General features: G+C 38.8%; 1 protein-coding gene and 1 pseudogene across 1 annotated transcript; one reads left to right on the top strand and one right to left on the bottom strand.

Annotated features, from left to right (window-relative positions):
* The first annotated feature begins 4,320 nt into the window (after positions 1–4,320).
* LOC101438977 (A-kinase anchor protein 7 pseudogene) lies at positions 4,321–5,237 on the top strand (annotated as a pseudogene).
* Positions 5,238–26,264: 21,027 nt separating this feature from the next.
* Positions 26,265–27,212, bottom strand: LOC101439396 (olfactory receptor 5V1-like). The gene has a single exon (XM_004473018.1). It carries the CDS (start codon positions 27,210–27,212, stop codon positions 26,265–26,267), a length of 948 nt encoding a protein of 315 aa, XP_004473075.1.
* Between the last annotated feature and the right edge of the window lie 670 nt (positions 27,213–27,882).

The following is a 27,882-nucleotide window of genomic DNA, read 5'->3' as shown; positions in this document are numbered from 1 at the left end:
GTAGGCAATCAGGTACTGATAACTTGCTCTTTTCTCAATTCATAGCCTCTGGAACAGCAGTTCTATGTTTCGAGTCCCACACCATTGACAAAAACTGAAATACAGTTGTGATATAGGGACAGAGCTGTCAGAAACTGCTTCTTCATTCCTTCTGCCATGTTCACATATCTGAGTTTTAACTTTTTGGGTCTCTACTGTCACAGCTATCACCAGAATTGCTGTGATAGCAATTCCACTCCTACTCAACATCTTCACCTCCTTGTTAGCCAGTCTTGGCTGCTACAGATGCCACTCCTGCTACTCCAGTGCACATTGTCTCTACTGCAACTGTAACGTTTTCTCCTCCTTCACTCCCTGGAAACTTGGCATATTTGCTCCTGTGGGTAAAGACCAAACTCACTGTCTGGGAATTTACATTCTAGTGGGGGAAGATGTATCATTTCATCTTATTGCTGCATAATATTCTGTCACGTGTATACACTGCAATTTGTTTATCCACTCATCAGTTGATGGGTACCTGGGTTGTTTCCAGTTTTTGGCAATCATGAATACTGGTCCTATGAATATTGGTGTGAAGATGTCTATTTATGCCACTGATCTCAGTTCTTCTGGGTATATACCTAGAAATGGCATTGCCAGGTCACCTGGCAAATCTATATGCAACTTCCTTAGGAAGTGCCCAACAATCCTCTGTAATGGCTATATTTGTCTACAGTCCCACCAACAATGAATAAGCATTCCTATTTCTCCACATATTCTTCAATATTTACAGTCTTATGACTTTTTAACAGTGGTCAGTCTAATAGGTGTGAAATAATATCACACTGAAGTTTCATTTGTATTTCCCTAATCAGTAGTGATACTGAACTTTTTTTTCATGTGTTTTTTTTTTTGCCATTTGTATTTCTTCTTCAGACAACTGTCAAATCTTTTGCCCATTTTTTATTTAGGTAGTTTGTATTTTAATTGTTGAGTTGCATGATCTCTTTCAATATCATAGATATTAAAACTTTATCAGATATGTGATTATCAAATATTTTCTCTTCCTGAGTCCACTGCCTTTTCACCCTCTTGACAAAGTCTTTTGAAGTACAGCAATGCTTAGTTTAGTGGAGGTCCTATTTATCTTTTTTTTTTCCTTTCATTTTTTGCTCGTGTTTTGGGTGTAAGGTTTAAGAAACTGCTGCCTACCACAAGATCTTGAAGATGTTTTCCTACATTTTCTTCTACGCATTTTATGGTTGTTGGTTTTATATTTAGTTCCTTGATCAATTTGGGGTTAAATGTTTTTATTAGGTGTAAGATGAGGATCTTCTTTATTTCTTTTGGATATAGATATCCAGTTCACCCAGGACCACTTGTTGACTAGATTGTTCTGTCTGGGCTGGGAAGGAGACTTGTTGAAAATCACTTGACTGTAGATGTGAGGGTCTATTTCTGAGTTCTTGATTCAGTTCCATTAGCCAATCTCTCTGTCTATGCCAGTACCATGCTGTTTTATACCACTGTAGCTAACTAATATACTTTAATGTCAGGAATTGACAGTCCTCCAACTTCATTCTTTTTTATGACATGTTTTGGCTATTAGGGCCATTTACCCTTCCAAATAAATTTGATAATTGGTTTTTCCATTCCTGCAATAAAGGCTGTTAGTAACATTCTATAAGTTTTTGTGTGTCCATGAAGACTGAACTCACCTTCCTATTTGAAGGACAGCTTTGCCAGATAAAGAATTCTTGGCTGGAAGTTTTTCTTGTTCAGGGCCTTAAATACATCATTCCACTTTCTTCTCTCCTCCATGATTTCCAATGAAGGATTACAATGAATCTTACTGAGTTTCCCTTTTATGTGATCCTTTGTTCTTCTCTTGCTACTTTCAGAATCCTCTCTATATCTGATAATTGTCATTCTGAATAGTAGGTATCTTGGGGTAGGTCTATTTGCATTTATTTTGTTTGGGGTGCATTGTCCTTCTTAGATATTACTATGTATGTCCTTCATAAGGGTTGGAAAGTTTTTGGTCTTTATTTCCTCATATATTCTTTCTGCCCATTTTCCATTTTCTTCTACTTCTGGGGGACAACCATAATGTGAATGTGCATTTTGTGTTCACATTCAATTCCATGAGACTCTGTTCCAATTTTTCCATTCTCTTCTCTTTTTATCCTTTAGTCTTTTCCAGTTCAGTTGTTCTTCATTCAAAATCACATTCTGTCTTCAGGCAATTCAAATCTGCTTTTATGTGCTTCTCATGTATTTTTAATCTAATCCATTGGGTCTTTCATTCCCATAAGTTCTGTTATTTTTCTTTGCAGGTTTTCAAATTGTTCTTTAGGCTATCCCAGTGTCCTTTTAATATCTTTTATTTCTTTAATATTTTCTTTAAATTTGTTGAAGTGATTTAGGAGAATTGTGTGATTATCGCTGATTAATTGTATTAAATCCTGTATTTCTTCATGATATTTGATTTTTTCTTTTGGATTTCTTCATGATATTTGATTTCTTCTTTTGGATTTCTTCTTTTGGCTCTTCCTTAGTATAGCTTCTAATTTTGTACTGATATCTAGGCACCTGAATATGAAGGTGAGCTCAAAGTCTTCACAAACAAACAAAAATGATAGAATATGTTACCAAAAGACCAGATTTACAAGACATACTATAGGGGGTGCTGCACCCTGAAAGGAAAAAAACAAGGGCAAGAGATTTGTAGAAGAGTTTAGAAATGGATTATTAGAAAAGGTAAACTAAAGAATAAGAAGCCTGGCAGTACAAGACATGACAGCTGAGAACTGAAGGACAAAATGAAGTAACTAATGCCTTTACAGTAATGACACTGAATGTTAATGCATTGGAATTCCCAATCAAAAGACATAGACTGATAGAATGGATAAAAAATGAGTCATCTATATCTTGTCCACAAGTGACCCACCTCAGATGTAAGGACACAGCCAGTTAAAAGTAAAAGGTTGGCAAATGGTATTACATGCAAATAGTAATAAAAAAAGAGCTGGAGTAGACCGGATAAATGTAAAATGACAACATTACAGTATATGAACAATAATGACTCAGTGCAATGGGCAAATTGTTCCTGTGATCAGTATTTTGTAATTTTTTCATTCAAAATAGTCACTTGCTTTTAATTGAGGAGGGCTGGAAAAGGTATATTTTTAAACACTTCATTTTTCTTTAACCCTTTCTTATTCATATTCTAATTATTAATAAGATAATCTATCTGAATCAATAATGATTTAGCATGACTACTGTTGAACAAGATTTTGAATTTGTTGGCCTCATAAAATTATGAGTTGGCAAATTTTTATCTGCTATAAATCGTTCCAATAAAATGTGAAGAATTCTTAAATAGGAATTTGATTATCTAGAAAGAATTATGGCCTAAATGGAAATTAAATAACTAAACCAATAATTTATTACATTCTTAGAGATTTTTACATCCAATATTTAGAACTGTAACATAAAAAATAGAATTAATTTTTATAAATACTGACTTTGCTCTATTCCAAAGGCTTTATTATTTTTTTAAGGGAAGACAGCATATTTCTTCATAGGCATGAAAATGCTTAAACTCATTTATAAGTAAATGTAATGTAATTTGCCCGGTGAAAAAATAGCTAAAATCCATAAATAAACATGATTTTATATTTGAAATAATTTGATATTTGATGTCCAAATAATTTCCCCTCCATCATGATCTATTAGTAGTTTTTCACAACTATGAAAAAAGTTGTTTTAATATTCATATGGGAGAGATTTTTTCAAGAATTTTCTTAAAAAAATTAACCAGTGCAAATAAATTCAGATTGCAGGGGATAAGGTACTACCTGGGACTTATCTTCAGTAAAGTAGAAGAGAAAAATTCCACACTTTCATTCATTAAAAAATGAATAACCAAAGTATATTTTGATCAGTGAAAATTAATTCAAATGAATATCATAAAACATTCTTAACCAGTAATTGCAATAATTACATATAGAAATGTTCATTCAGGTACTAATGCTGAAAAAACTTTCACACGTCCTGTTAAAAATAACACTAGACCTAGGCATGCTTGGACATTGCTTCTTTTGATTTAACAACAATGACAAAAAAAAAAATCAAGTCAACAGGAGGCAAGAGACCCTTACAATACTCTTTTCTTTATTGTCTGTAAATGATTTTTTCTGAGTCTGTATTTTTAATCTGCAAGAACCTAAGGAACAGCTCATGACGGCATTCAGCACCCTCACAGGCCGAATAGTCCCGGGCTGTCTAGCACCCAACCGCCAGCTCTGCCCCGGGTTTGGGGCCAGCCTGGACCAGACCATGGAGAAACCAGGAGAAGGAGGAATGAATTCCCGTAAGTATGAAAACACATCAAGAAAACAGAAAATGAGGAATGTGAATCCAACATTATGGATTCTTTGATAGATATGCGATTTGCAACTATAGATATAAGAGATGATTATGAACCCTACAAGTGGAATTAAGATCCTGCAAAAGGCAATAATCCAACGAGATAACCGACTGTCCAAAGCCGTGGTCAGTGGTGGTTCCTTTCATAATACCCTGCTTGTGATGTAGTTACTAAAGGAAGATGAAGTGAACGTTGGTATTGATGAATCTTTTGGAATTAAACCCCTTCATAGAAGAAATCCTCCAAGCACTTGACTTGGTTGTTTCAAGGATTGGCACTTTTGGAAATCAGATTGGATTTGTGAGACTGGCACAAGGAGATCACTTAAACCCACTTTTAAAGACAGCAGAGGCTGCAAAAATAACATTTCAAGCAACCAGCCTCTTGACAGGAGAAAACAGGAGTTTTAAGCCTCATTCGACCTTCATGACATTGTCGAAACACCAGGGTTCCATAAGGAAGAAGTGAAAAAATAGATCCCAACCTCTATGAAAAATTGATCAATCACAGATTTGGAGAAGAAATATTTTTATCAAATAGATCTTTGCTCCATGTTGAAAAAAACAAAGCAATGTTTACTATTACTGGGAGTCTTCAATTGTGATAGGTGAGCCGGATGAGGCTGAGCTAGTGAGGCTCAGTAAGAGGCTGGTGGAGGAGGCGGTTCTCAAGGTTGTGCCGCAGAATTTGGAAGAAACACAGAACAACATCCAGCCAGGGTGGGAGCTCGGTGAAAACCGAAGAGGCTGAAAGGAATGGCCAGGACGGCCACAGCACAGGAAGTGAGGCTGGAACACAGCCCCTGGCCCCTCTGCCAAGGCCCTAGACTCACTGCCCCTGCCGTTTAAGTTTCTCCGGGCGAATCGGGGAGACAACCTGATAATTTAGAGATACATGTGCATGCATTTCTGAGACACAAAAGAAGAGAAGAGTAGTGCTGGGACTAGCAGAAAATTAGGTGATGAAAGAAGAATGAAAGGCCAGGTGTCATCTGCCCTCAGTTCCCGGGAGCTCTTGCTGTCACCGGGGGAGTAAACTCCGAGTTATGCTTCCTGGACTCAAATTTGAGACAGTGGAACAGGCCTGCAGTCAACGGTATACTCCCATAGGTTTGATATGTTGTGTTCTCAATTTCATTCTTCTCAAGATATTTGCTCAGTTGTCTCACAATTTATTCTTTGATGCACTGATTATTTAAGAGCGTGTCGTTTATTCTCCGTATATTTATGAATATTTCCATCCATTATTAATTTTCAGCTTCATACCATTATGATCAGAGAAAGCATTTTGTATAATTTCAACCCTTTTTTGCATTTTTATTATCTTTTTTAAAAGATAAATAAATCACACAAAATGTTACATTAAAAAATATTAGGTTCCCATATACTCCACTCCCCACACGCCCACTCCTCCCACATTGACAACTTCTTTCATTAGTGTGGTACATTCATTGCATTTGATGAATGCACTTTGGAGCATTGTTACACAAGCTGGATTATAGTTTATGTTGTAATTTCAACCTTTTAAAATTTATTGAATCTTGTCTTGTTACACAATGTATGGTCTATCCTGAAGCAAGATCTATGAGCGCTTAAAAAGAATGGATATACTGTTTTTGGGTGCAATTCTCTATAACAGTTTGCTAGGTCTAGTTCATTTACCATTATATTTAACTTTTCTTTTCTTTCTTTATCCTTTGTAAATGTTCTATCCAATACTGAGAGTGGTATACTGAAGCCTTCAACTATTATTTTGGAGATTCTATTTTCTCCCTTCAATTCTGCCAGTGTTTGCCACAAGTATCTTGGGGCACCAAGGTTAGGTACACAAATATTTAATATAGTTATTTCTTTTAATGAATCGACCCTTTTATTAATATATAATGACCTTCCTCCTCCCTTTCAAAGGTTTCCATTTAAAATCTCTTTTGTCCAAGATTAGAATTGCTATTCCAGCTCTTTTTGGTTACTGTTTACATGGAATATCTATTTCCAATCTTTCACTTTTAATCCAGTTGTGTCCTTCCATCTGAAGTGAGTCTCTAGTAGACAGCATGTAGGTGGCTCATATTTTTTCTTCCACTCTGTCACATCTTTTGATTGGGGAGTTCAATCCATTAACATTCAATGTTATTACTGTAAAGGCATTAATTATTTCATCTATTTTGTCCTTTAGCTTTCTCTTGCCATATCTAACTATTGTCTGTCTTTTTACCCTTTAATTACCCTTTTTAACAATCTTCATTTCTATAGTCTTCTCCAAATATTTCACCCTTTTTTGTTGTTGTTTGATTTTGTTTACCTTTCAGACTGCAGCACTCCCTTACTATATCTTGTAATTCTGGTCTTTTGGTTACATATTCTAACAGTTATTGTCTGAGAAGACTTTGAACCTACCCTCATTTATTGTTTTTTTTTTTTTTTTTTGGCTTTTATAAAGGGAATTTATTTGGGGTAAACATGTACAGTTCTGAGACCATGGCATGTTCAAATCAAGGCAATGTTAGCAGAATGCTCTGGGTTCTGAGCTTCTAGATTCTTGGCTATGTCTCATAAAAGAATTTACATATAAGCCATAGGGTAGGCAAGGGTGTAAACACCCTTCTTTTCTAGTTTGTTAATAAACTAGAAAAGAAATAAGTATGCAATGAGACATTGATCGAGGGTGTGATACAGTGTAAGAGACATGCATGTGTGACCCAAAGTTAGGTATTTTTAAGACCTTTTTTCCTCTGCCTTCCTAATATTAGGGAGGGGCCCCAGCTGTCTGCTGTTCTCATGGGTTGCCTCACTTGTTAGCTCTCAAAAGACCCATTTTTGGTGGTATTCAGGGCTTCCCCTTGACCCTGGAGAGTTCCCAATGGGTCATCTTGGCCAGGGTCTCAGCACAGCAGCTTGGCTGAGTCTCAAAATGCCCCCTTGATACCCAGGTTTGCTGCTGCCCCTGCTATTCCTGCCGCCCAGTGGAGACCGCCTCACCTGGCTCTGTGACCTTTTCTTCCTGCTCACTCCTGGGTGGCTGCCACATTTGCTTCTCCTTGGTGCTGAGACCCATGGTGCATGTGCACCTCTTGCTGTTGAATTAGTCACAGATACTACCTGTTGGCCTGTACAAAAGGCATCACTCCCACTACTGATAATGTCCTCAACCATTCCTTTACTAAATCCACAGATATTTACTGAGGGAGGGTCAAATATGTGTGAGGAAATATGTTAATTACTAGGAGGTATATTTGTGAATAAAGACAAAAATCCTATTCTAGAAATGAAATTGACATTCTTGTGGGGAAGGTAGAAAAATATATAATAAAAAATGGAAGTATAAACTATTTTATATAGTGATAAGTACCAAGAACAAAAAATAAAAGAGAAGGGATTAAATGCGTGGGATTGAATGTTTGAAATTGAAATGCATTTATGAAAGTGCTCAATCAGAAAGTGACCTGGGAATCAAGATCGGAAAAATGGAAGGGAGTGAGCTAAAGAGGATTCTGGTGGAAAGTATCCCAGATCTATCATTGTAGTATACCCAAAGGAAAGTTCCAATGAGCTTATTTAGAAATAGAGCATTGAAGATGGTGATTAAGAAAAAACTGATCAGGTCAGTCTAGGTCCTATTCCAATGTGACTGTTGACCTTCTAAGAATAGGGGGATCTGGTCCCATAGAAAAATACAGGGGAGAAGGTAATGTGAAAAGAGTGGCAGAGATTGGGGTTATATTGCCACAAGCCAGCGAACACCCATGATTGCCAGTAACTACCAGAACCTAGGAAGGAGCAAGAAAGGATCCTCTCTTAAAGCCTTCAGAGAGGGGGGGTAGGTACGGTGGCCCCTAGGCATGTGACAACATGGCGGTGCCTCCCTCCTGTCATCACAAAAGTGCGTTGCAGTAGCCGGCAGGAGCAGAAAAGCCTGGATGGCATTGTCCAAAAAGCAAAAGAAAACAAGTCAGGAGTCCAGGAATTATGGGAGTACTGCTCAGGTTTTTGTTTCAGGGTCAGCAAGTTTCCTGAGGTGTGCCTTTGAAAAGGCCATTCTGTAATCTTCCCTTAAAACAACAAGAAGTTCAGGAATGCAAGCTTTGCCAAGCTCTGAGCTGACTTCTGTGGTGATGAACTCCCAGCACTTTACATGGAGGCTGAAGAGACTGGGCTCCTATCTGGATTTAGGATTCCTCCAGCTGCGTTGGCCTGAGGGTACCTGTTAACTGGCAGTACCTTCCAGAAGGATCTGTGCTTTTTCCTCATCTTTGTAAAGTCATTTACTGGGAGGTGATTTGTTCATTGAAATTCAGATGAAGGTATTTTACAATTTGAGAGAGGCTGGGTAAAGTGCTAACTATAAACATGAAATGTTCTTAGATGTTTACAAGGAAACTTCTAAACTTCTGTCTCAATAGATACCTCCAGCTCCTCTGCTTTTCTGTTAGCATGGGTTTTATTCACATTGGGGCATCCCAGAGTCTGAAGGTCACCTATGTAAAGTAAAAAACTCCACATTGTTTTTTCTAGAAACCAAAGAGTCCATGTAGTCTTTATATAGCTTATTGACCTTTCAAATATTTGGTTCAATCCTCTAATGGGTTAAATCCCATGAAAGTGCTGTTAGGTGGGATCGATTGTTATATCCCAACCTAGTGACTAACTGATGCCTGAGATGTTTACAAAAAGCTTTCCCCAAACACACTTAGTGGGGCTGTGCCAGCCATGTGCCTTCACAAAGAGTCCTCTAACTGCTAGTCCAAAACAGTTGTGAAACTTAAGTGTAACTGAGACCTCTCCTCCCCATTCCACACCCTCTTATAGTGACTTCTACCAATCACAGTCTTCTTAGGTCTGTTCCTGTGTGAAAAACAGAAGCAAGTTGTTTGGTTTAATGGATAATTCCACTGAATATTGATATTTTAGAAGAGGGCACAAAATAGAGGGCTCCCAAATGGTGCCTCTTTCATTGTGGTGATTTCCAGAATCAAGACCCTCAGGGGAAAAGATGACAGTTCTCCTCAGAATTTAAGATGTGGCCTGGTCCTTAGATCTTTTTTTTTTTTTTTAAAGATTTATTTTTATTTATTTATTTAATTCCCCTCCCCTCCCCCAGTTGTCTGTTTTCTGTGTCTTTTTGCTGCGTCTTGTTTCTTTGTCCACTTCTGTTGTCGTCAGCGGCACGGGAAGTGTGGGCGGCGCCATTCCTCGGCAGGCTGCTCCCTCCTTCCCGCTGGGCGGCTCTCCTTATGGGTGCACTCCTTGCGCGTGGGGCTCCCCTATGCGGGGGACACCCCTGTGTGGCAGGGCACTCCTTGCGCGCATCAGCACTGCGCACGGGCCAGCTCCACACAGGTCAAGGAGGCCCGGGGCTTGAACCGCGGACCTCCCATGTGGTAGACGGACGCCCTAACCACTGGGCCAAAGTCCGTTTCCCTAGATCTTTTTGAATATTGTTTTCTTTGCCAGCCTTGTCACTTAGTCACCTCTGATATGTACTCAATGAATGCCTAGTGACATGGGAATGGTAATGTGCTCTAAATTTTTTGTGGGATGTATTCCCTGTCAAACTCAGTCACCCTATTATTTATATGTGAGCTGGGGTCATGTGGAGATCTTCATGGAAATTAACAGCTGTTGGTTGTAGGTTGTTTGCACATACTCTGTCAGACACAGCATTTCATTTCACACTTGCAAGGTGGAAATACCTTTCATAATGTCATGTGGGAAAGCACACACTGGCAAGGCCACATCTGGGGCATGGGAATTTCATGTGCCCATGACGGAAAAGGAGATGTTTTCTAATAAGACTCCTGTGCTGAACAGGATGGTTTCCACACAGCAGTATTCAATGATATATTAGTTATCATTAGGAATCCAGACCCTGTTTGCGAATGGTATTTGACTTTTATCCAAGCATTTCTCTGTTAGCTTCCAGCACTCTTCCGCTGAGCATACTCTGCAAGTTGGTGGGAACATAAAACTACCTGGGAACTGTGAAAAAGCAGTCGCTGGTAACATTTGAATCCCCATGGGCAACTGCTGATGATACTGGAAACCCAGGAACCTCACAATATAGGTGTCTACCCAGGGTGCTTAACCCCTTCTATTTTTCAATGCTTAAGAGAGAGCATCCCTCAGGCTTTAGCTGTCACTTTCCATATTCATCTATTGGATTCCTTTTCCTGTTAGTGGTCTGGCATGTGTTGCCATTTTTGTTTTCCCACAGGGGCAGTTACATTGTCTCAAAGGAACACTGCTAGCACTCTCATGGAAGAGTTTGCTGTAAATACAGCAAAGAGGGATTTGTGCAACTTTTGTAGGACTTTAGCAACTGGAGCATTTGAAAAATAGGGTGGAGTTGCATTTGAGGTAATTTGGGGGCAGATGGTTTCCCTATTTCAGGCTTTTGATTTCTCTCAATTAGTCCACTCTGAGACTGGTTACAGGATAGTCTGACCAGTGTATAGAGGATATTCCAAAGGACAAGGATTAAGAAGACCATTGGAAGGACAAGGGAATTTATTGTGAGAGGTGTGGTAGGTGCTGGGTGTTGAAGGGAGAGTGTCCTGCTGTCTTGCCCATCTCCTGCAATACTTTGCAGTCAGGGTAGCTGGGGGACAGAAGACAGCAATGCACATTGTTGATTGTTCTATGCACAAATATAGCCCTCTTGCAAAAATAAGACATACAGGATGGAGATAGTGACTTATTCTCCATATTCCCTGAGCATTGTTGCATAGCACAGTACTGAGGGAAGGAACCACGGTCAGTTCTGATGATCTTTAGCTCTTGGTTGAGTTGACCACTCACTCCATCACTTTTATAACAAGCTAGAGCCTCTGGAGACACTTACGAACATGAACTCCTGGTGCTGATATGTTCTTTCAACATTGTCCTCCAGACACAGCACTTCACTTTCCACCTTTACATGGCTCAGTCACCTAGATAAGGTCACACAGGAACACATACATTGCCCCTGAAAGCAACTGGGAAATGGGAAATTTTGGGTCCCAGGGAAGTTACTCAGCGATCGATATCTGACTGTCGGATTCCTGTGCTTTTGCACTAATCTGCTGAAGATGATGTTGCCCACATTGCAGTACAATAGGATATTAGTAATTAATAGAAATCCTGACTCAGTGTCTGGGAAAGCAAAGTGAATAATTTCCAAGGTTTCCTGTGAAAGTTCCTGCACTCTTCTGCTGCTCATACTCTGCAACTTGGTGGGAACAAAAACGTTACCTGACTACTGACTGTAATCAGTAACTGAGTTCGATTACTTTTGAATCTTGTGGCAGTCTGTAGATGATCCTGGAGGTCCAGGAACCTGTCAGGACAGGTCTCTCTATAGAATTCCTAATACCTCATACTCCTCAGTGCCCAAGAGGGCAATACCATCTGGCTTTAGCTGCCACTTTCCCTGTTTATTTGCTATAAGCCTTTGGCTGATGGTATTCTAAGTCCATGTTGCTCTTTTGGATGTGACAAAGCAGTTCTTATATTGTGTCAAGTCCAAAAGAGCACATCCTCTTGTGCCCTCTGCCCACTGAAGTCATACTAGGTCTCTCTTCAATGTGTGAAAAACAGAAGTGAATGGTTTGGCCTACTGGATAATTCCACTGAGTATAGGCAAAAAAGCATTCAAGTGATAGCAAATTCCAAAAACCATGATTCACTAATTCCTGGTAATTTCAAGAATCGAGACCCACTTGGAGAAAGAAGACAACCTTCCTCAGAATTTAAGGTGTGGCCTGGTCCTTGGCTCCTTCTGAGAAATTCTTTCCTCTGCCAGCCTTGTCTCTGAGGCCCCTTTGGCAAGTCCTCAATGAATGTCTACTGACATGGGAATGGTGAAGTGCTGTAAATTCTTTGTGGGATGTATTCCACGTCAAACTCAGTCACTCTATTATTTTTTAGTGTGCTAGGGTCATATGAAAGCTAAGAGCTGTTGGTAGTAGTTTGTTCACACATACACGGCCACACAGAGCATTCCTTTATTGTATACTCCTTATGACTCAAGTGCCTTCTTTAAGGTCTCACAGAGAAGCACACGCTGCCATGGGCAATCTTTGGGGCATGGGAGATGGCCTTACACTGATGAGCTGGAGTGTACAATTTCCACAGTGAGAAACAATGGGAAAGTAGTACCTATTAGAAATTCTAATGCATTGTATGGGAATGCAATTTGGGTTTATCCAATCATTTTCCTAATAACTTCCTACACTCTTCTGCTGATCACACTCTGCACATTTGTGGATGGGAAAGAAAGGTTCCCTGGACTGTCAATAAGCAGTAACTGAGGCTGCTGAGTTTTTGACCCCAATGGTCATCTGCAGATAAGACTGCACATGCAGGATCCTCTCTAAAAGTGTACAGTGAATGTTCACATTGCCCACACCCTCTGGATTTGGGCTTGCCTTATTACTTGCTCCACATCACAGCAGACACATTACTGACTGCCACAGGCAGGGGGACCATGCAACATTGTAAATGTGGGTTGGCATTCTGAGCTTCCCTTGCCTCTTTCTATTCAAAATGGGGCTCACTCTACTGTTCTTTATGTACTTGGAAAAAGTACAGTGGTATGCGGATGCATAATAGGATTCACTTATTTTCTCAGTCTACCCTTTCAGTTTTAAATACCCTGTCCTATAATACTGGAAAGTCCTGTTGTTGACCCCGCCAGAGTTACTATAGGTTTTCCAGTCAGGGTGCTGAGCTCCAGGCTGTGGAGCCTGGGTTAGACCAGCAAACAGGCAGCTGATCCTCACTTCCACAGGCCAGAACAGAGGGATCTGGGAATTTGGGCTAAGAGGTGATCATAGAACCTCCCATGATTCCAGAGAGGGCTGCACCCCAACACCTCCACTCTTACTTTGTATGTATAAAGATTTTAGAAAGCAAGGGTAAGAATGCCTCTACCAGGAAACCTGGGTAATGCCTATTACAGTTTCTATATAATTGGTTTACCTTTATTACTCAATTTGTATGTAATATAATATTTTATAATATCTGTATGTTTCTGAATGTCAAAGAATCACATTAGTTCTACAAAAGCCATGAACTTCACCTGCACGACTTTGACTCCAAGAGTGGCCCATGACATCAGCTATTCCACGATCTGACTGGATTCCCCTTTGGCTACTGTGACTTTGTGTTTGAATTTGGTTTGGACTTCGGGTTTTTCCCCAGGTTTACAATGTCTGCATTTGTGCTTACACAGGGACCTTGAAATGGTACTTACGGGGAAATGGCAAAATGTGTATGTACTATGTTTGTTATACTACAAGATGGAAGGCAGTCATCATGGGCCAGGTGGTTTTTCAAGCAGTCTCCTTTTGTCTGAGACCTGCTTATTGCAAAGACACTCTCTTGCTTGCCCTCTCACTGAGTCCCCAGATACTTGCTCTAATACTTGTCACTTCACCCTAGTTGAGGCAATCTTATTGTTGTATTAATTTTGGAATTTGTATCTAGACTTCAAGACTGAGTGATTCTCTGCTAAGAGTCATGAATGTCATTGCTTTACAGAGAACCTTATTTGGTAGACTACTTTTAGTCTCTATACAGTGTGTTTTTTAGAATTTGTAAAATACACGTGTTCTTCCAATAAAATTGATTTGCTAGAGAAGCTAAAAAAAAAAAAAAAGCCTTCAGAGAGAGCATGGCCTTGTTGCAACTTGATTTCAGACATCTGTCCTCTAATACTGTGAGACAATAAACTACTATTGCTGTAAGATACCAAGTCTGTGATGATTTGGAATAGCAACACTAGGAAATTAATACAAACTGTAAGACAACCAAAGGCAGTATAGCAGGTGGGCAAGGTGGAGAAGGATAGGGGATGAAGTCAAGGAGGCCAGATCATGGGAGACCTGTATTTATGATAAACACAAAGATTTTTCTCTGGATATGATTGAAAGTTCTGACCTGGGCAAAGGAGTGGCATTTCAGAGTCACTATGGCCACAGTACTGAGAAATTATTTGAAGAGCAATGAAAAATGGGAACAAATTGGGAAGACTATTTCAGTAATATAGACAAGAGCTGATCACATCTTTGGACATACTTATCAGATTAGGATGCATTGAGGAAATGGAGCTGATAGGATATGCTAATTGTTTAGATGTGGTGTGTGAAAATGAGCAGTCAAAAATGATTCCATGGTTTTAAGCTGTGAAACTGGAAACCTGAAGTTGACATATATTGAGATGGGGAAGATTGTGGGTAGAGTTCTTTGTTTCTTTGTTTGTTTTGTGGTACCGGGGCCAGGACTGAATCCAGGACCTCATAAATGGGTGTTCAACCACTGAACCACATCAGGTCTCCTGAGTTGGTTCTTTCCTTTGGTTGCTTGTTGTTTGTCTTTGTTTTAAAGAGGCATCAAAAACCAAACCTAGGACCTCCCATGTGGTAAGCAGGTGCTCAACTGCTTGAGCCACATCTGCTCCTTGGGTAGAGTTTTGATGGTGTTTTAGGTAAGCATTTTTAGTGAATTGCAATAATAAGTGCTACGCTGTAGTCCTATTGCTCATTCCTCATTTGTTTCGCAGGCTCTTGGCTAGCAGTTGGGAGTGACATCTTGTTTGTTTAAGGAAAGATGACAAACATCTGATTAGGGGAGACTCAGCATCAGTCACAATCCCCACCAGCAATCACTAAGGACACATTACCTGTCCTACTTGAGAATTTATGAAGTAGTAGTCACAGAAATTGCTGGACAGAAGATTCATTTTTGTTAAAAAATAGGAATGTTAGTTTGATCCAAAGATATCCAAAGCCAATGCTAATTCTAGCTTTCCTGAAGTTATTATGTAAATCTAAGATGTATATAAAAGGGGATAGAGTGTGCTTGCCTGAGATTTCTGTAACTTGCCCCTGCTTGTTTTCAGATTTTTCATTTGTTGCTCAATTTGTGTCCTGGTTTTCTAGTGAAAATTGAAAAATGTCACCATTAGTCTAAATATATGTCTCTAATTGAAGATCTATGCATTCTTCCTGGTAGCAGATATAACTGCTTATTGAACAAATAACCACAAACCACTAGTAAAATTAATACAACTCAATGACATATATTATGGGTTCCAGAGGAGTCAAAATCAAGGACAAAGCTCAAATTGGTTCATTGTTGGGAACAAAATCTGTGGAGAAGAATTTTAAAACACATATGTTTATATACATAATCATATTAAAAGGACAGCATTCCTTTGCCTCATAGAATTTCTATATACTTTTACAATGATGGATACAGGTCATGTTAAATTTCATCAAATTTTATATCCTGCCATAATCCACTGAATGTACTAGGGGAGAGTGTAAACTACAATGTAAATGATTATCCATGTGGTACAGCAGTGCTCCCAAATGTATTCATCAAGTGCAATCAATGTGCCACAATGATGACAGAGGTTGTTGATGTGGGAGGAGTGGGGTCATGGGTGTGGGGTATATGGGAACCTTTTATATTTTTTAATGTAACAATTTTTGTAATCTATGTATCTTCAAAAAATACAATTAAAATTATTAGTTAATTAATTTTAAAAGGTTATAAAAGTGTATAGTCAAAATGTAAATGATAATGTAAATCATTGACCATGGTTAATAGCAATGTTTCAATATACATCAATTGTAACAAATGTATTAATACCATATGCATGTAAAATATTATTAATAGGGGAAACAGGAAAAGGGGGAAGATGTTGGGTATATAGGAATCCCCTACATTTTGTACATGACTTTTCCTGTAAACTAAAGCTTCTTTGAAGACAAAATGAAAAAAATAAGGAACTGGGGGAACAAACAGAAGAAAATGTCACTGTACATACAAGAAAATGTCACTGTACATATAAGACCACTGATCTAACATTAATGAAAGACAATGTCAAAAAATTTTAATTTTATATTTTTTATTATTTTTATATTATTTCAAAAAATTTAAATGTTTTTGTATTTATTTGTTATTTTTAAAACTACTGTTATTATATAATTTTCTTATTAATTGTATTTGATTATTTTGTTGGCTTCATTTTTGAAGAAGTTTTGGGTCACAGAAGGTTACAGCTGTTGTAGGGGAGGATCAATGGTGTGGGGTGTCAGTGAGAGGATGCAAGGGAGAAAGTTCAATTTACCTGTGGTATAGCTGCAAGGTATATGAATGTGTTCAAGTATTTATGGGGCATTGTCACAGTGGGTGGAGTTTCACACAGTAGCTGAAAGAATATTGAATTCCCATCCTGGTGCACTCTGCCACATTTTCTAATGGGAAAGCAAGAATCCCCTGAGTACAGGGGCTATGACTAGTGAAGGGGGATGGACCATGGAAGGGCCCTTGATAATGATGAACTTTTTCTTTTGAAATTAAAACTTAGCCTAGTATTATAGGTGCCTAAGAATTACCTCTTGAGAGCCTCCTTGTTACACAAATGTGGCCTCTCTTTAAGGCAAATTCAGCATTTAAATGTATTACCTTCCCCGGTGTGGGACATGACTCCTGGGCATGAGTCTACCTTGAACCAAAGGATTAATACCAAGTGCTTACTAGCAATCCAACTGGAAAAAGAACAAAAGGGGGAATGCATAAAGACAAATGAGAATATATGGCTAAGAAACTTCAAAGTGAGTTGGGAGGTCATTCCAGAGGTTATGCTTGTGCATATCTGAGCAGGATCTCATTGACTGCCAAAATAAATATTGTCTCAAATAGTGAGGCTCTGATGTCTTGGGAGATGTCCAAACACTATAGGCAGGGCAGACAGCTCAGGAGTTTGGCACACTGCCAGTGGGCTCTACTTTGGAATTTATGCTCCCCAATGTGATAGAGTTGGACTCCATTGTGGTTTCCCTACACATGGCTCTTCTGCCTCTTCTATTTGAACCTATAGTTAGTATTAGAGTAGATAGGCTGTCCATATGCCAGTTGGGCCATGAATCTCAAAGAGAGTTGTAGCACCTACTTTCCAGTTCATTGGACTCACTCAGGACAAATAACAAGGACATGATGATGGATAACCATCTCAAGGAGCACAAAGAGTCTGCAACTGCAAGCAAGATAGTTCCATTCATCTGCCCCATGAGATCTAAGACCCCTCTCAATTAGAGGTAGAATGAACATCACCACCTGAGAATCTGCATGATTGGAGAGTGAACCATGAACTAGAGTAGTTTAATGTTATTCTACTATACAGTTATTGTTATTCTAACAATGGGATAACTTTTAACATTGATGTGGGAGCAGTGGCCACTGGAGTTTCTGAGGGGAGGGAGAGGAAAAATAGGTGTAATACGGGGGTATTCCCTGGATGTAAGGATTTTCCTGAATGACATTGAAATGACATAGACAGGCTACTATATATCTTGTCATAACTTACAAAACTGTGTGAAAGAGAGTGTAAATTACAATGTAAACTATAATCTATGCTTAGTGGCAATGCCTCAATATGTGTTCATCAATTGTAACAAATGTACCACATTAATGAAAGATTTTGTTAATGTGGGAAAATGTGGGAGGGCTAGGAACAGGGGCATATGGGAATCCCTATTTTTTTATGTAACATTTAAGCAATCTAAGCATCTTTGTTTAAAAAAATTAAGAAGTATATTAAAAAATAAAATAAAAAAGACAGTATTCCTTTTTCCTCATAGAAATTTGAGTGGAATGCTCTCACACAGAAATGTGAAATATCAAAAAATGTGTTTATGGTCAGTTGAATACATGTTTTGTGGCACAAGACCCCATGTTACTATAAATTAACTGTGAAGTAGGGACTATAGCATTGGAGCAGACTGGACAAATTCTACTACATCACTATCTACAGTTATTTCCAGGGATGCATAGACATGAGAGGATTTGCAAGAGACTACAAAGAATACATTTAGGGGAAGAGAAGAATAGAATAGATGGAAGAGGGGGCAATGGAAGTGTTCTGCATGATCAGGCAATGATGGATACAGGACATGTTAAATTTCACCAAAAATTTATAGAAGTATATAGTCTAAAATGTAAGCCACAATGTAAACTACTGACCATGTAGCTGTAACAGTTTGATATGTTTATGAATTCCAAAAATAGATATTGGATGATGTTTATAATCTGGTTAACTTGGGCATGGTTAAGTTATGATTAAGGCATTGATTGGGCCACATCATTAGGGCATTGGGGACTCACAGATAAAAGGCATGGCAAAGGACAGAGTTGGATCCTTTTGATGCTAGAAGATTCTGATGATGGAGTTATGATTTGGAGCCCTAGGAACTAAGCACCCAGAGGAAAGAGAAGCAAGCCCTGGGAAGAGAGGACCTGAGCCAGGAGAAGAACACAGAAGAATAGAGACAGATCCTTAGGCATGGAAGAAACACCAGGGAGAGTAAAAAAGCTGTTTGCCTGATAGTCTACAGCTGACCTTGTGGAGAGAAGCAAAGTCTAGAGAGCCTCATAGTCTACAGCTGACCTTGTGGAGGAACCAGAGGACCTGAGACCAGAGAGAAGACCTGGGAAGAGAGGAACCCAGATAGCTCTAACCCTGGCAGACATTGCCAGCCATCTAGCTCCAGCACATGGAAATAGACTTCATTGAGGGAAGTAACTTATGTTTTATGGCCTTGTATCTGTAAGCTCCTACCCCAAAAAATACCCTTTATAAAAGCCAGAAGACTTCTGGTATTTTACATCAGCACCCCTTCGACTGACTAATACCCCACATGACTGGGGTAGTGCTTTTACAATTACTGAAATGCTGGAATAGTTTTATAAATGGGTAAGGGATATTTTTTGGAGGAATTGTGAGATCCTTTATGGAAAAGGCTTAGATCACTTTGAAAAGACTGTTGGTAACAATATGGATGCTACAGAGACTTTTTATAATGTCGTGGAAGTAAATGATGAAACTATTATTGGGAACTGGAGGAAAAGTGATCCATGTTTTAAGTTGCAGAGAACTAAGCAAGATTAACTCCTGGTGCTTTATGGAGGGCAGAATTTGAAAATGGCCAGCCTGGGCATTTAGCTGAAGAAACTTCCAAAGTAAACCCAGGAAATGCAGCTTGACTTCTACTTGCAGCTTATAGCAAACTGCTAGATGAGAGAGCTATGCTGAGCACTGAACTGTTGGGTGCAAAGGAAACAGAAGGTGATTTTGGAAATTCCAAACCTCTGGAAATCAAGCTCCCAGATGAAAGTGCCCCATTGAAGGATTTAACTAAAATTGGAACTTGTAAATCAGGATTGAAGATACAGTTATCTAGGAAAGATTTGTGGATCTTTGTCTGATGGCTTGCATGCAAAACCAACATGTTTTTTGAGAGAGCTGTATGAGAATAAAACAAAATCAGCCTGCAATAAAAGTGACATGGAAAGGAGAGATTGAAGGAGAAACAGCTTTAGGAGGAAAACCATGGAAGCTGATATCTGGACTTAAGACATCACCTTGGGCCAAAAGAGGAACCCCATCCATGTGTACAGAGAGGATGAGTTTGCCCCAGCACTTGAAGAGGGTGGATGGTCCCACCTGATGTTCTGGGAGAGTAGTTTGGCTGCCCCAGGGTGCAGAGAGTATGGAACACATTCCCCAAGGATTATGGCAGTTAAGGTCAGCACCCCACAGGTCAGAGGGGGGTGGACCTGTCCCCCATGGATTAGGGAAGGCCAGGTGGCCAACTCTGCTCTGAGAGTGTTGAGCCTGCACACCAAAGTTTAGGAAAGGCCAGGTGGTCAACTTATTGCTTTGAGTTGGTTGAGCCTATTTGCCAAAGGTTAGGGGGAAAGTAGTCTTCACATCACTGTATTGGAGGGGGGTGTTTAAGACTCTAACCCAAAGATTGGGTAAGATGTGGCAATCACCCCAGCATTCTTGAGGGGTGAGGTCTGGAGCTCGGTCAACAGCCAGATGCTTGATGAGAGTGGTACCAAGAAAATGGCCATTGGGGAAGCTTGTGGAAAGGGTGGGTTCCCATAAGGCACCAAGGAGAAGAAACTATCACCTTAAGAATGACTCTCAAACTGAATTTGAATGTAGGATGCCTTGTAGGTTTACTGAACTGTAGAGGACCCATGACTCATGTTTCCCTCCCAATTTCTCCTTATTGTAATGAAAATGTTTATCCTTTGTCCATTTGTGTATTAGAATCAGATAAATTGTTCCGTAAGTTTCAGAGGTCTATAGCAGACAGGACTTTGCCCCAAGACAAACTATATTGCTTAAAATTGATTGTGACATGATTTAGTACTTGCATTGTTAATGATTTAAAGTTTTTTTCAAATATTGCAATGTCTTTTTGGAATTCAGAGGGTGGAGTGTAGCAGTTTGATATGGTTATGAATTCCAAAAATAGATATTTGATTATGTTTATAATCTGGCCTGTACCTGGGCATGATTAAGTTATGATTAGGATTTTGATTGGGCCAGATCATTAGTGCTTTGAGTGACCACCCTTTGGTGGGTGGAGGCTCATAGATAAAAGGCATGGCAAAGGACAGAGTTGGAGCTTTTTGATGCTGGAAGATGTTGATTTTGGAGTTTTGATTTGGAGCCCTGGGAAGTAAGTACAGAGGAAAGTGAAGCAAGCTCCGGGAAGAGAGGGCCTGAGCCAGGATAAGAACACAGAGGAATAGAGATGTTTCCTTAGACATGGCAGAAATCTCAGGGAGAGAGACAGAGCCATTTGCCTGATAGTCTACAGCTGACCTTGTGGAGAGAGGCAAAGCCTAGAGAGCCTCATAGTCTACATCTGACCTTGTGGAGAAAACAGAGGACCTGATCCCAGAAAGAAGCAAGACTTGGGAAGAGAGGGACTTGGAAAGAGAGGAACCCAGTAAGCCTGAACCCTGGCAGACGTTGCCAGCCATCTTGCTTCAACATGGAAATAGACTTCATTGAGGGAAGTAACTTATGCTTTATGGCTTGGTGTCTGTAAGTTCCTACCCCAAATAAATACCCTTTATAAAAGCCAGCAGGTTTCTGGTATTTTGCATCAGCACCCCTTTGGCTGACTAATACAGTAGCTTTGTTTCAATATTTTTACATCAGTTGTAACAAATGTAACATCCACGTGTAATAAGACCATTGTTGGGGATGGGGTAAAAGGGGAAGGATTTTGGGTATTTAGGAGTCCCCTATATTCTGTATGTGAATTTACTGTGACCTAAAACTTCTTTGAAGACATAATGAAAAAAAGAGGTAAGACACCTAGGAAGAAATGGAGGAGATTACCTTGCCACTGTACATAAAGGAAAACACCTATTACAGAGATGAAAGGCAAAATGTCACATTTTTCTATTAACTGAATTTGGCAGTATATTAGGCTTTATTTTTTAAGAAGTTTTGGATCACAAAGGAGTTCACCTATGGCACAGGAGGAGCACTGGTGTGTGGTGTCATTGATGGGGAATGCATGGTAGGGAGTTGGCCTAGACATGCATATAGGGTATATAGATATGTTCAGATGTTCATTGGGCATTGACACAGTGGGTAAAGATTCACACAACAACTGAGGGAGTGCTGGGTTCCCATCCTGGGGACCTCTGTTGCATTCCCCAATGGAACTGCAACAATCCCCCAAGTTCAAGGGTGATGACCAGTGAAGGATTATCCAATGATGGGCCCTTGATACTGATGATTATGCTTATGAGCCTGTTGTGCTTGCAATTTCAACTTGGCCTAGTGTTGCAGGGTGCCTAAGAGTTACCTCTTGAGAGTCTTCATGTTGCTCAAATGTGGCCACTCTCTAAGCCAAACTCAGCATGTAAATGCATTACCTTCTTCCCAGCATGGGACATGACTCCTGGGGATGAGCCCCTGGGCAAGGAAGGATTAGTACCAAACACTGGTTGGTGATACAACTAGAAAAAGACCTTAAATAAAAGGGGGAAATGGTAAAGACAAATGAGTTTATATGGCTAAGACATTTCAAAATGAGTTGGGAGGTCATCAGAGAAGTCATGCTTATGCACGTCTCAGCAGGATTTTGGAGACATCCAAAGTAGATACAACCCCAGATAGTGGTGCTCCTGAGGGCTATGGAAACACCCAGGTCCTATGGTCACGGCAGATGGCTCCAGAGTTTGGTGCCTTGCCAGTGGGCCCTACTTTGGAATTTGTTCTCCTGAGTGTGATGGATTTGAACTTGTTTTTAAACTGTGATAGGTGCTGGGGTTGGTGTATGCCCAGGAGACTTGAATCTCTGGGCTGTCCATATGTCAACTGGGCCCTGAGCCTCAGCAAAGTCGCAGCAACTACTCTCCAGTTCATTGGACTTACCCGGGTCCTCTGACAGAGAGGTGAGAATGGACAACTACCACACCAATGAAACAAGAGTCTAGAGCTGCAGGCAAGAGAGTCCCTCCACCAGCCATGTGGGACTGAAGCCCCCTCTCAATTGAGAGGTGGAGTGGGCAACACCACCACAGGGTCCTCAGGATGGAGGAATAAAATATTAGATTAGAGTAGACTTACTGGTATTTTAATATAGAATTATTGTGACTCTAGCAATGGAAGAAATTATATCATTGATGTGGAGACAGGGCCTGTGGGGGTTACTTAGGGCAAGGAGAGGGAAAAGGAGGTAACATATATTGGCATTTTTGGGACTTGGAGTTGTCCTGAATGATGTTGCAGGGACAGATGCAGGACATTATATATATCCTGCTATAACCACTGAATGGGCTGAGAAAGAGTGTAACCTACAATGTAATCTATAATCCAGGCTGTGTAGCAGTGCTCCAAAATGTATTCACCAATTGCAATGAATGTACCACACTAATGAAATAAGTTGTTGATGTGGGAAAAGTGGGAAGTGGGGCATGTAGGAACCTCCTATATTTTTTAATGTAACATTTTGTGTGATTTATGTATGTATATTTTTAAAATTATATATGAAAAAAAAGAATACATTGATTCTAGGATGTCATGCCTAAATACCCATCTACTCTGGAATTCAAATGTTTGAATACATTTTAATAGCCAAAGCGGTCACTGATTTTGATATTTTTTCAATGATTCCTCCCTATCTTCCTGCCAGAATGTTTATTTCCTTTCAACAAAAGGAAAGTCATTTTATTTTCCTCTATCAAAAGGAAATTCCTTCTGTCTTTCCATTTGTCTTTATTGCATCCATGATTTTTTTGTCTTTATTCTTTTTTTTTAATATTACATTCAAAAAATATGAGGTCCCCATATACCCCCATCCCCCTCACCCCACTACTCCCCCCATAGCAACATTCTTCTCCATCATCATGAGACATTCATTGCATTTGGTGAATACATCTCTGAGCACCACTGCACCTCACGGTCAATGGTCCACATCATAGCCCACACTCTCCCACGTTCCATCCAGTGGTATTGCATCCATGATTGCTGTCAGTCTGCTTTTAAAATAATCAGTGTATGTTGCAAAATTGTTTATCCAAGTACTAGTTATCCAGGACTAACCAATTTGTTCACCCCTCTGGAGTGTCTTGAATTTAGACTCAAATATCCACTCATATTGCTGCTAATGTCTCACCTACATATGATGAGAAGTTACTCAGAAAATAACCATCAAATAATTTGGACAGGTGCTATGAGAAGACTAGAGAACTATACACCTCATTTCTAACACAGCAAACCAAGGTATTTTCAAGAAAAACATAATGCAGTCATCAATATATGATCATCTCTAGATTTAGATGATGCCATCTACCCAAATCCAGGAAAAACGTCAACCACCAATCTCACTCCCCTTAAATATATGATGATTTAAGTGCATTGTCATCACTATCTCCCATAATATCACAGAAAGGAACCAATGAGAAATCACACACTTTTACTCGTGTTTTGAGGAAATTTTGGTATTTAAGAAGATAATAGCATTACCATGAAAAAATCGATTTTATCATTCTATAAAAAATAATTATTCTATAAAATATCTATATTTTAGTACACATGAGAAATTGTACAATAGATTTTTAAACCATTTTCAAACAATTTCTTCCAGGTTTGTCCCCCCCAAAAATACCAAATTTATACCAGACTTAGTGAGAAACAGTGTTTCTGGCAAGACAGAATCTAGATTTTACAATGGTTTCTGTAATGCGGACATATTACCAATATTACAATTAATTTGGTGGGACAAAATTATTGAATTTAGTATTCAAATGTTAAATATTTGTATTTCAGGTATCAAAATTGAGCAAGTATTTGAAATGTAATGTTTTATTTAATTTTATGTGCTCCATTTAACATATTCCATGATATTTTATACAAAGGTAATCCTTTGATTCTTGATTCTTTCATGTCACATATAAACTGCTATGGAGAATCAAATTAAGGCAGAAATATATAACCAGTTTGTACCATGACTACTTTATTTCATTGGTCATGTGCATATGGATTTTTCTACACTCTAAGTCTAGGTTACAGATATTTGATTAAGAAATACTATGAATACCTCTGGAAAATTGTGGAAGATATACATTGAGATATTGCTGAGTTTTGGAAAGTATACCTGATCTGAAGGGATGGCATCTCGAAGTGAATATAGCCTCTAGCTTTTAAGGCAAACCTACAGATGATAATGCCTTTTTAATGAAGTTTTCAAAATGATTATAGATCAATGGCAGTCCAGAAAAGTAAAGAACGATACACATTTGAATAATATAAAGACACTTCAATAGTGTTAGGATCACTTCACTTAATTGTAAAGAAAGGACAGAATGTGGATAAGTGGAAGAGAGAACACATTGTATGCTATAAAGTAAATGGTCAGGAAATACAGAGAATAAGTGGGTATTGCATGTACTAACAAAACACAAATTAATGTGATCCCCAGACCAGGATCTGTTTTTAGGAAATAATAGGAATACAGTTGGGGAAAATTATGGAGAAAATTGTATATTATTGCTGAATTTAAATTGTGTATTATCTAAGCAGGGACCATAGGGAAACTTTTTAATTTCCACAGGAGATATGATGAGAAAAACAGGTGATGATGGTGTGTAAACCACATTTAGACATGAGCTCTCTATTAACACTGAATACAGGTGATGAGCTACAAGGTAAAGCTCAATATCAACAATTTTAATCTGAATACCTAGGAAAAAGTATATAATGCATATGATGAAAAATTTATTTTGTAAGCATATGTGATAAAGATAGTTTCAATTTCGAACTTGTTTAAGTTAGATGAAAGTAATTCAAATGAATTAAATAACTAAGATCGGAGATACAGAAAAGTAAGTGCTCCACTTGGAAGGACAGGTGGAACCTAGAATGGATGTGGACATAGGAAAAAGAAAAGCAGTGGAGAAATATAGATTAAATGGAAACCAAATTTAAAGAGAGGAAGAATGCAATGACCAAGTTAAGTAGGCATTTGAAAATAAGCAGGTAGGCAATGAAGATTAAAAAAAAAAAATGAGTATCTGCAGATATCTTAATACAGAGAGAGATATAAGAAGATATAGATAAATATGGGTAATACAGTTGTTATAGTTGGAAATATAGGTAAAGATAGATATAGGTATAGATATAGGTATGGCCATGATAGTATGCACATAGATAACATGACCAAAGACCCAAATTTACACAAGACAAGTCCAAATTATACCACTTATAGAAGTGTAAATGTTAGCAATTCTCTGTTTTACTCTAAAAATATTTATTTTGGATGATAATTTATTATGATACAAACAAATTTTGATAGAAATGGGTACATGCACAGACATAACTCTATGTACATGTATGTGTATGTGTCCATAAACAGGGTGTAAATTTCTGATACACACAGTTATATCTACATTATATGGCTTGATATCCAGATTTATTTATTTTTCTGTGAATCATTACAACTCTTCTAATAATTAAATCTAAATATAGTACCAAAGAGGTAATTTTGTCAATATCATTTAAGCAGTAAACATGTTTTATGGTGTAAAACCTTTCTGAGGGCTTCTTTAACGTCTGTGTTTCTCAAGCTGTAGATGATGGGGTTTAACATTGGAGTGATGACCCCATACAGCATTGAGATGAGCCTGTTTCTGGCTGGGGACTGTTGACTGGAGGAGGGACGCATATAGGTAAATAGTAACGTGCCATAAAACAGACCTACGACAAGGAGGTGAGAAGTACATGTGGAGAAGGCTTTGCGCTTCCCTTCGGCTGACTGGATCTTTAGGATGGCAGATATGATGTAGATATAAGAGATAAGGGTGATCAGAAAGGCACTGATAGCTAAGATCCCTCCTACCACTAAAACCAGCATCTTTGCCACATACGTGGAAGAGCAGGAGAGCGCCACCACTGGCGGGATGTCACAGTAATACTGGTCGACGTGATTGGACTTGCAGAAAGACAGGCGGAAAGTGAACACCGTATGCAGAAGGGAATTTAGAAACCCAGCTGCCCAGGTTCCAGACATCAGCTGGGCACAGCGCACCTTGGTCATAATGAGGGTGTACTGAAGGGGGAAACATATGGCCACATATCGGTCATAAGCCATGGCAGAGAGAAGGAAGACCTCGGTCCCTGCCATAGACACAAAGAAATAAAGCTGCAAAACACACCCAACAAAAGAGATGCTTTGCTTCTCAGTCAGGAGGTTCTCAAGCATCTTGGGAACAGTAGCTGATGGGCAGAGTATGTCTAAGAGGGACAAATTTCCCAAGAAGTAATACATGGGTGTGCGCAGTTTTTTCTCAGTCGTGATGGCGAGGAGAATGGCACAGTTCCCCAGCAAGGTGACTTGATAGATGAGAGCAAAAAGTACAAAGAGGGGATAGCGCACCTGGGGGAGATCAGAGAGTCCTATGAAGATAAATTCATTCACGGTGGTGAAATTGTAGCTGTCCATCTCTTCTTGCCACATGGGTCCTTCTGGAACAAATGAAGTCAACATACAATATTTAGGTGAATCCACCACATCTACTTAGATACATATCTTTTTCTGCCTTGTGCTATCTCAAGGTTTACAACTTCATGCTCTGTCTCAATATTAAGGACATATATGTTAGAAGCTCTGCATTATTTTGATATGCAAATTTTAACAATTGTTAGCATCTAGTAGGGACATAATTAAAGTACATGAATACGTTTTCAGTGAAAGATTGAATTAATTGAGTGTTATCTGATCTGGCAAAGCATTCCTCTTAAAAAGGAATAATTATGAGAATGGTTCTGTAATTCAAAATCATAATATTTTAAATATGAACTTTTATTATTAATCTTTTCATGTATTTATAATATATTTCATATATTAATATTAATTAAATTTCGGCTATATAATATAAATAACATCCAGTTGATAATGTCTATATGTGACTCCAAAAAGAAACGGATATATTTACATACATATTCAATACCCTTTCCCCTTAAAATTTAAATATTTGACCATATAGTTTTCAAATTTGTATATGCTAGCACATATTGATCTAATTTATCTATTTAATCTTCTAAAATTACTTCAATATACCAAAATAGCCTAAAGCATGACAATGTTTATCATAATTTGCAAAAATACTTTA

The sequence above is a fragment of the Dasypus novemcinctus genome, chromosome 22 (assembly GCF_030445035.2).
Source record: "Dasypus novemcinctus isolate mDasNov1 chromosome 22, mDasNov1.1.hap2, whole genome shotgun sequence".
Lineage (NCBI taxonomy): Eukaryota > Metazoa > Chordata > Mammalia > Cingulata > Dasypodidae > Dasypus > Dasypus novemcinctus.
This window is presented reverse-complemented; position numbering and strand designations above follow the sequence as displayed.

What these genes read in the sequence shown, in the direction of transcription:
- LOC101439396 (XM_004473018.1), bottom strand. Translation starts at nt 27,212, where the DNA reads ATGGACAGCTACAATTTCACCACCGTGAATGAATTTATCTTCATAGGA.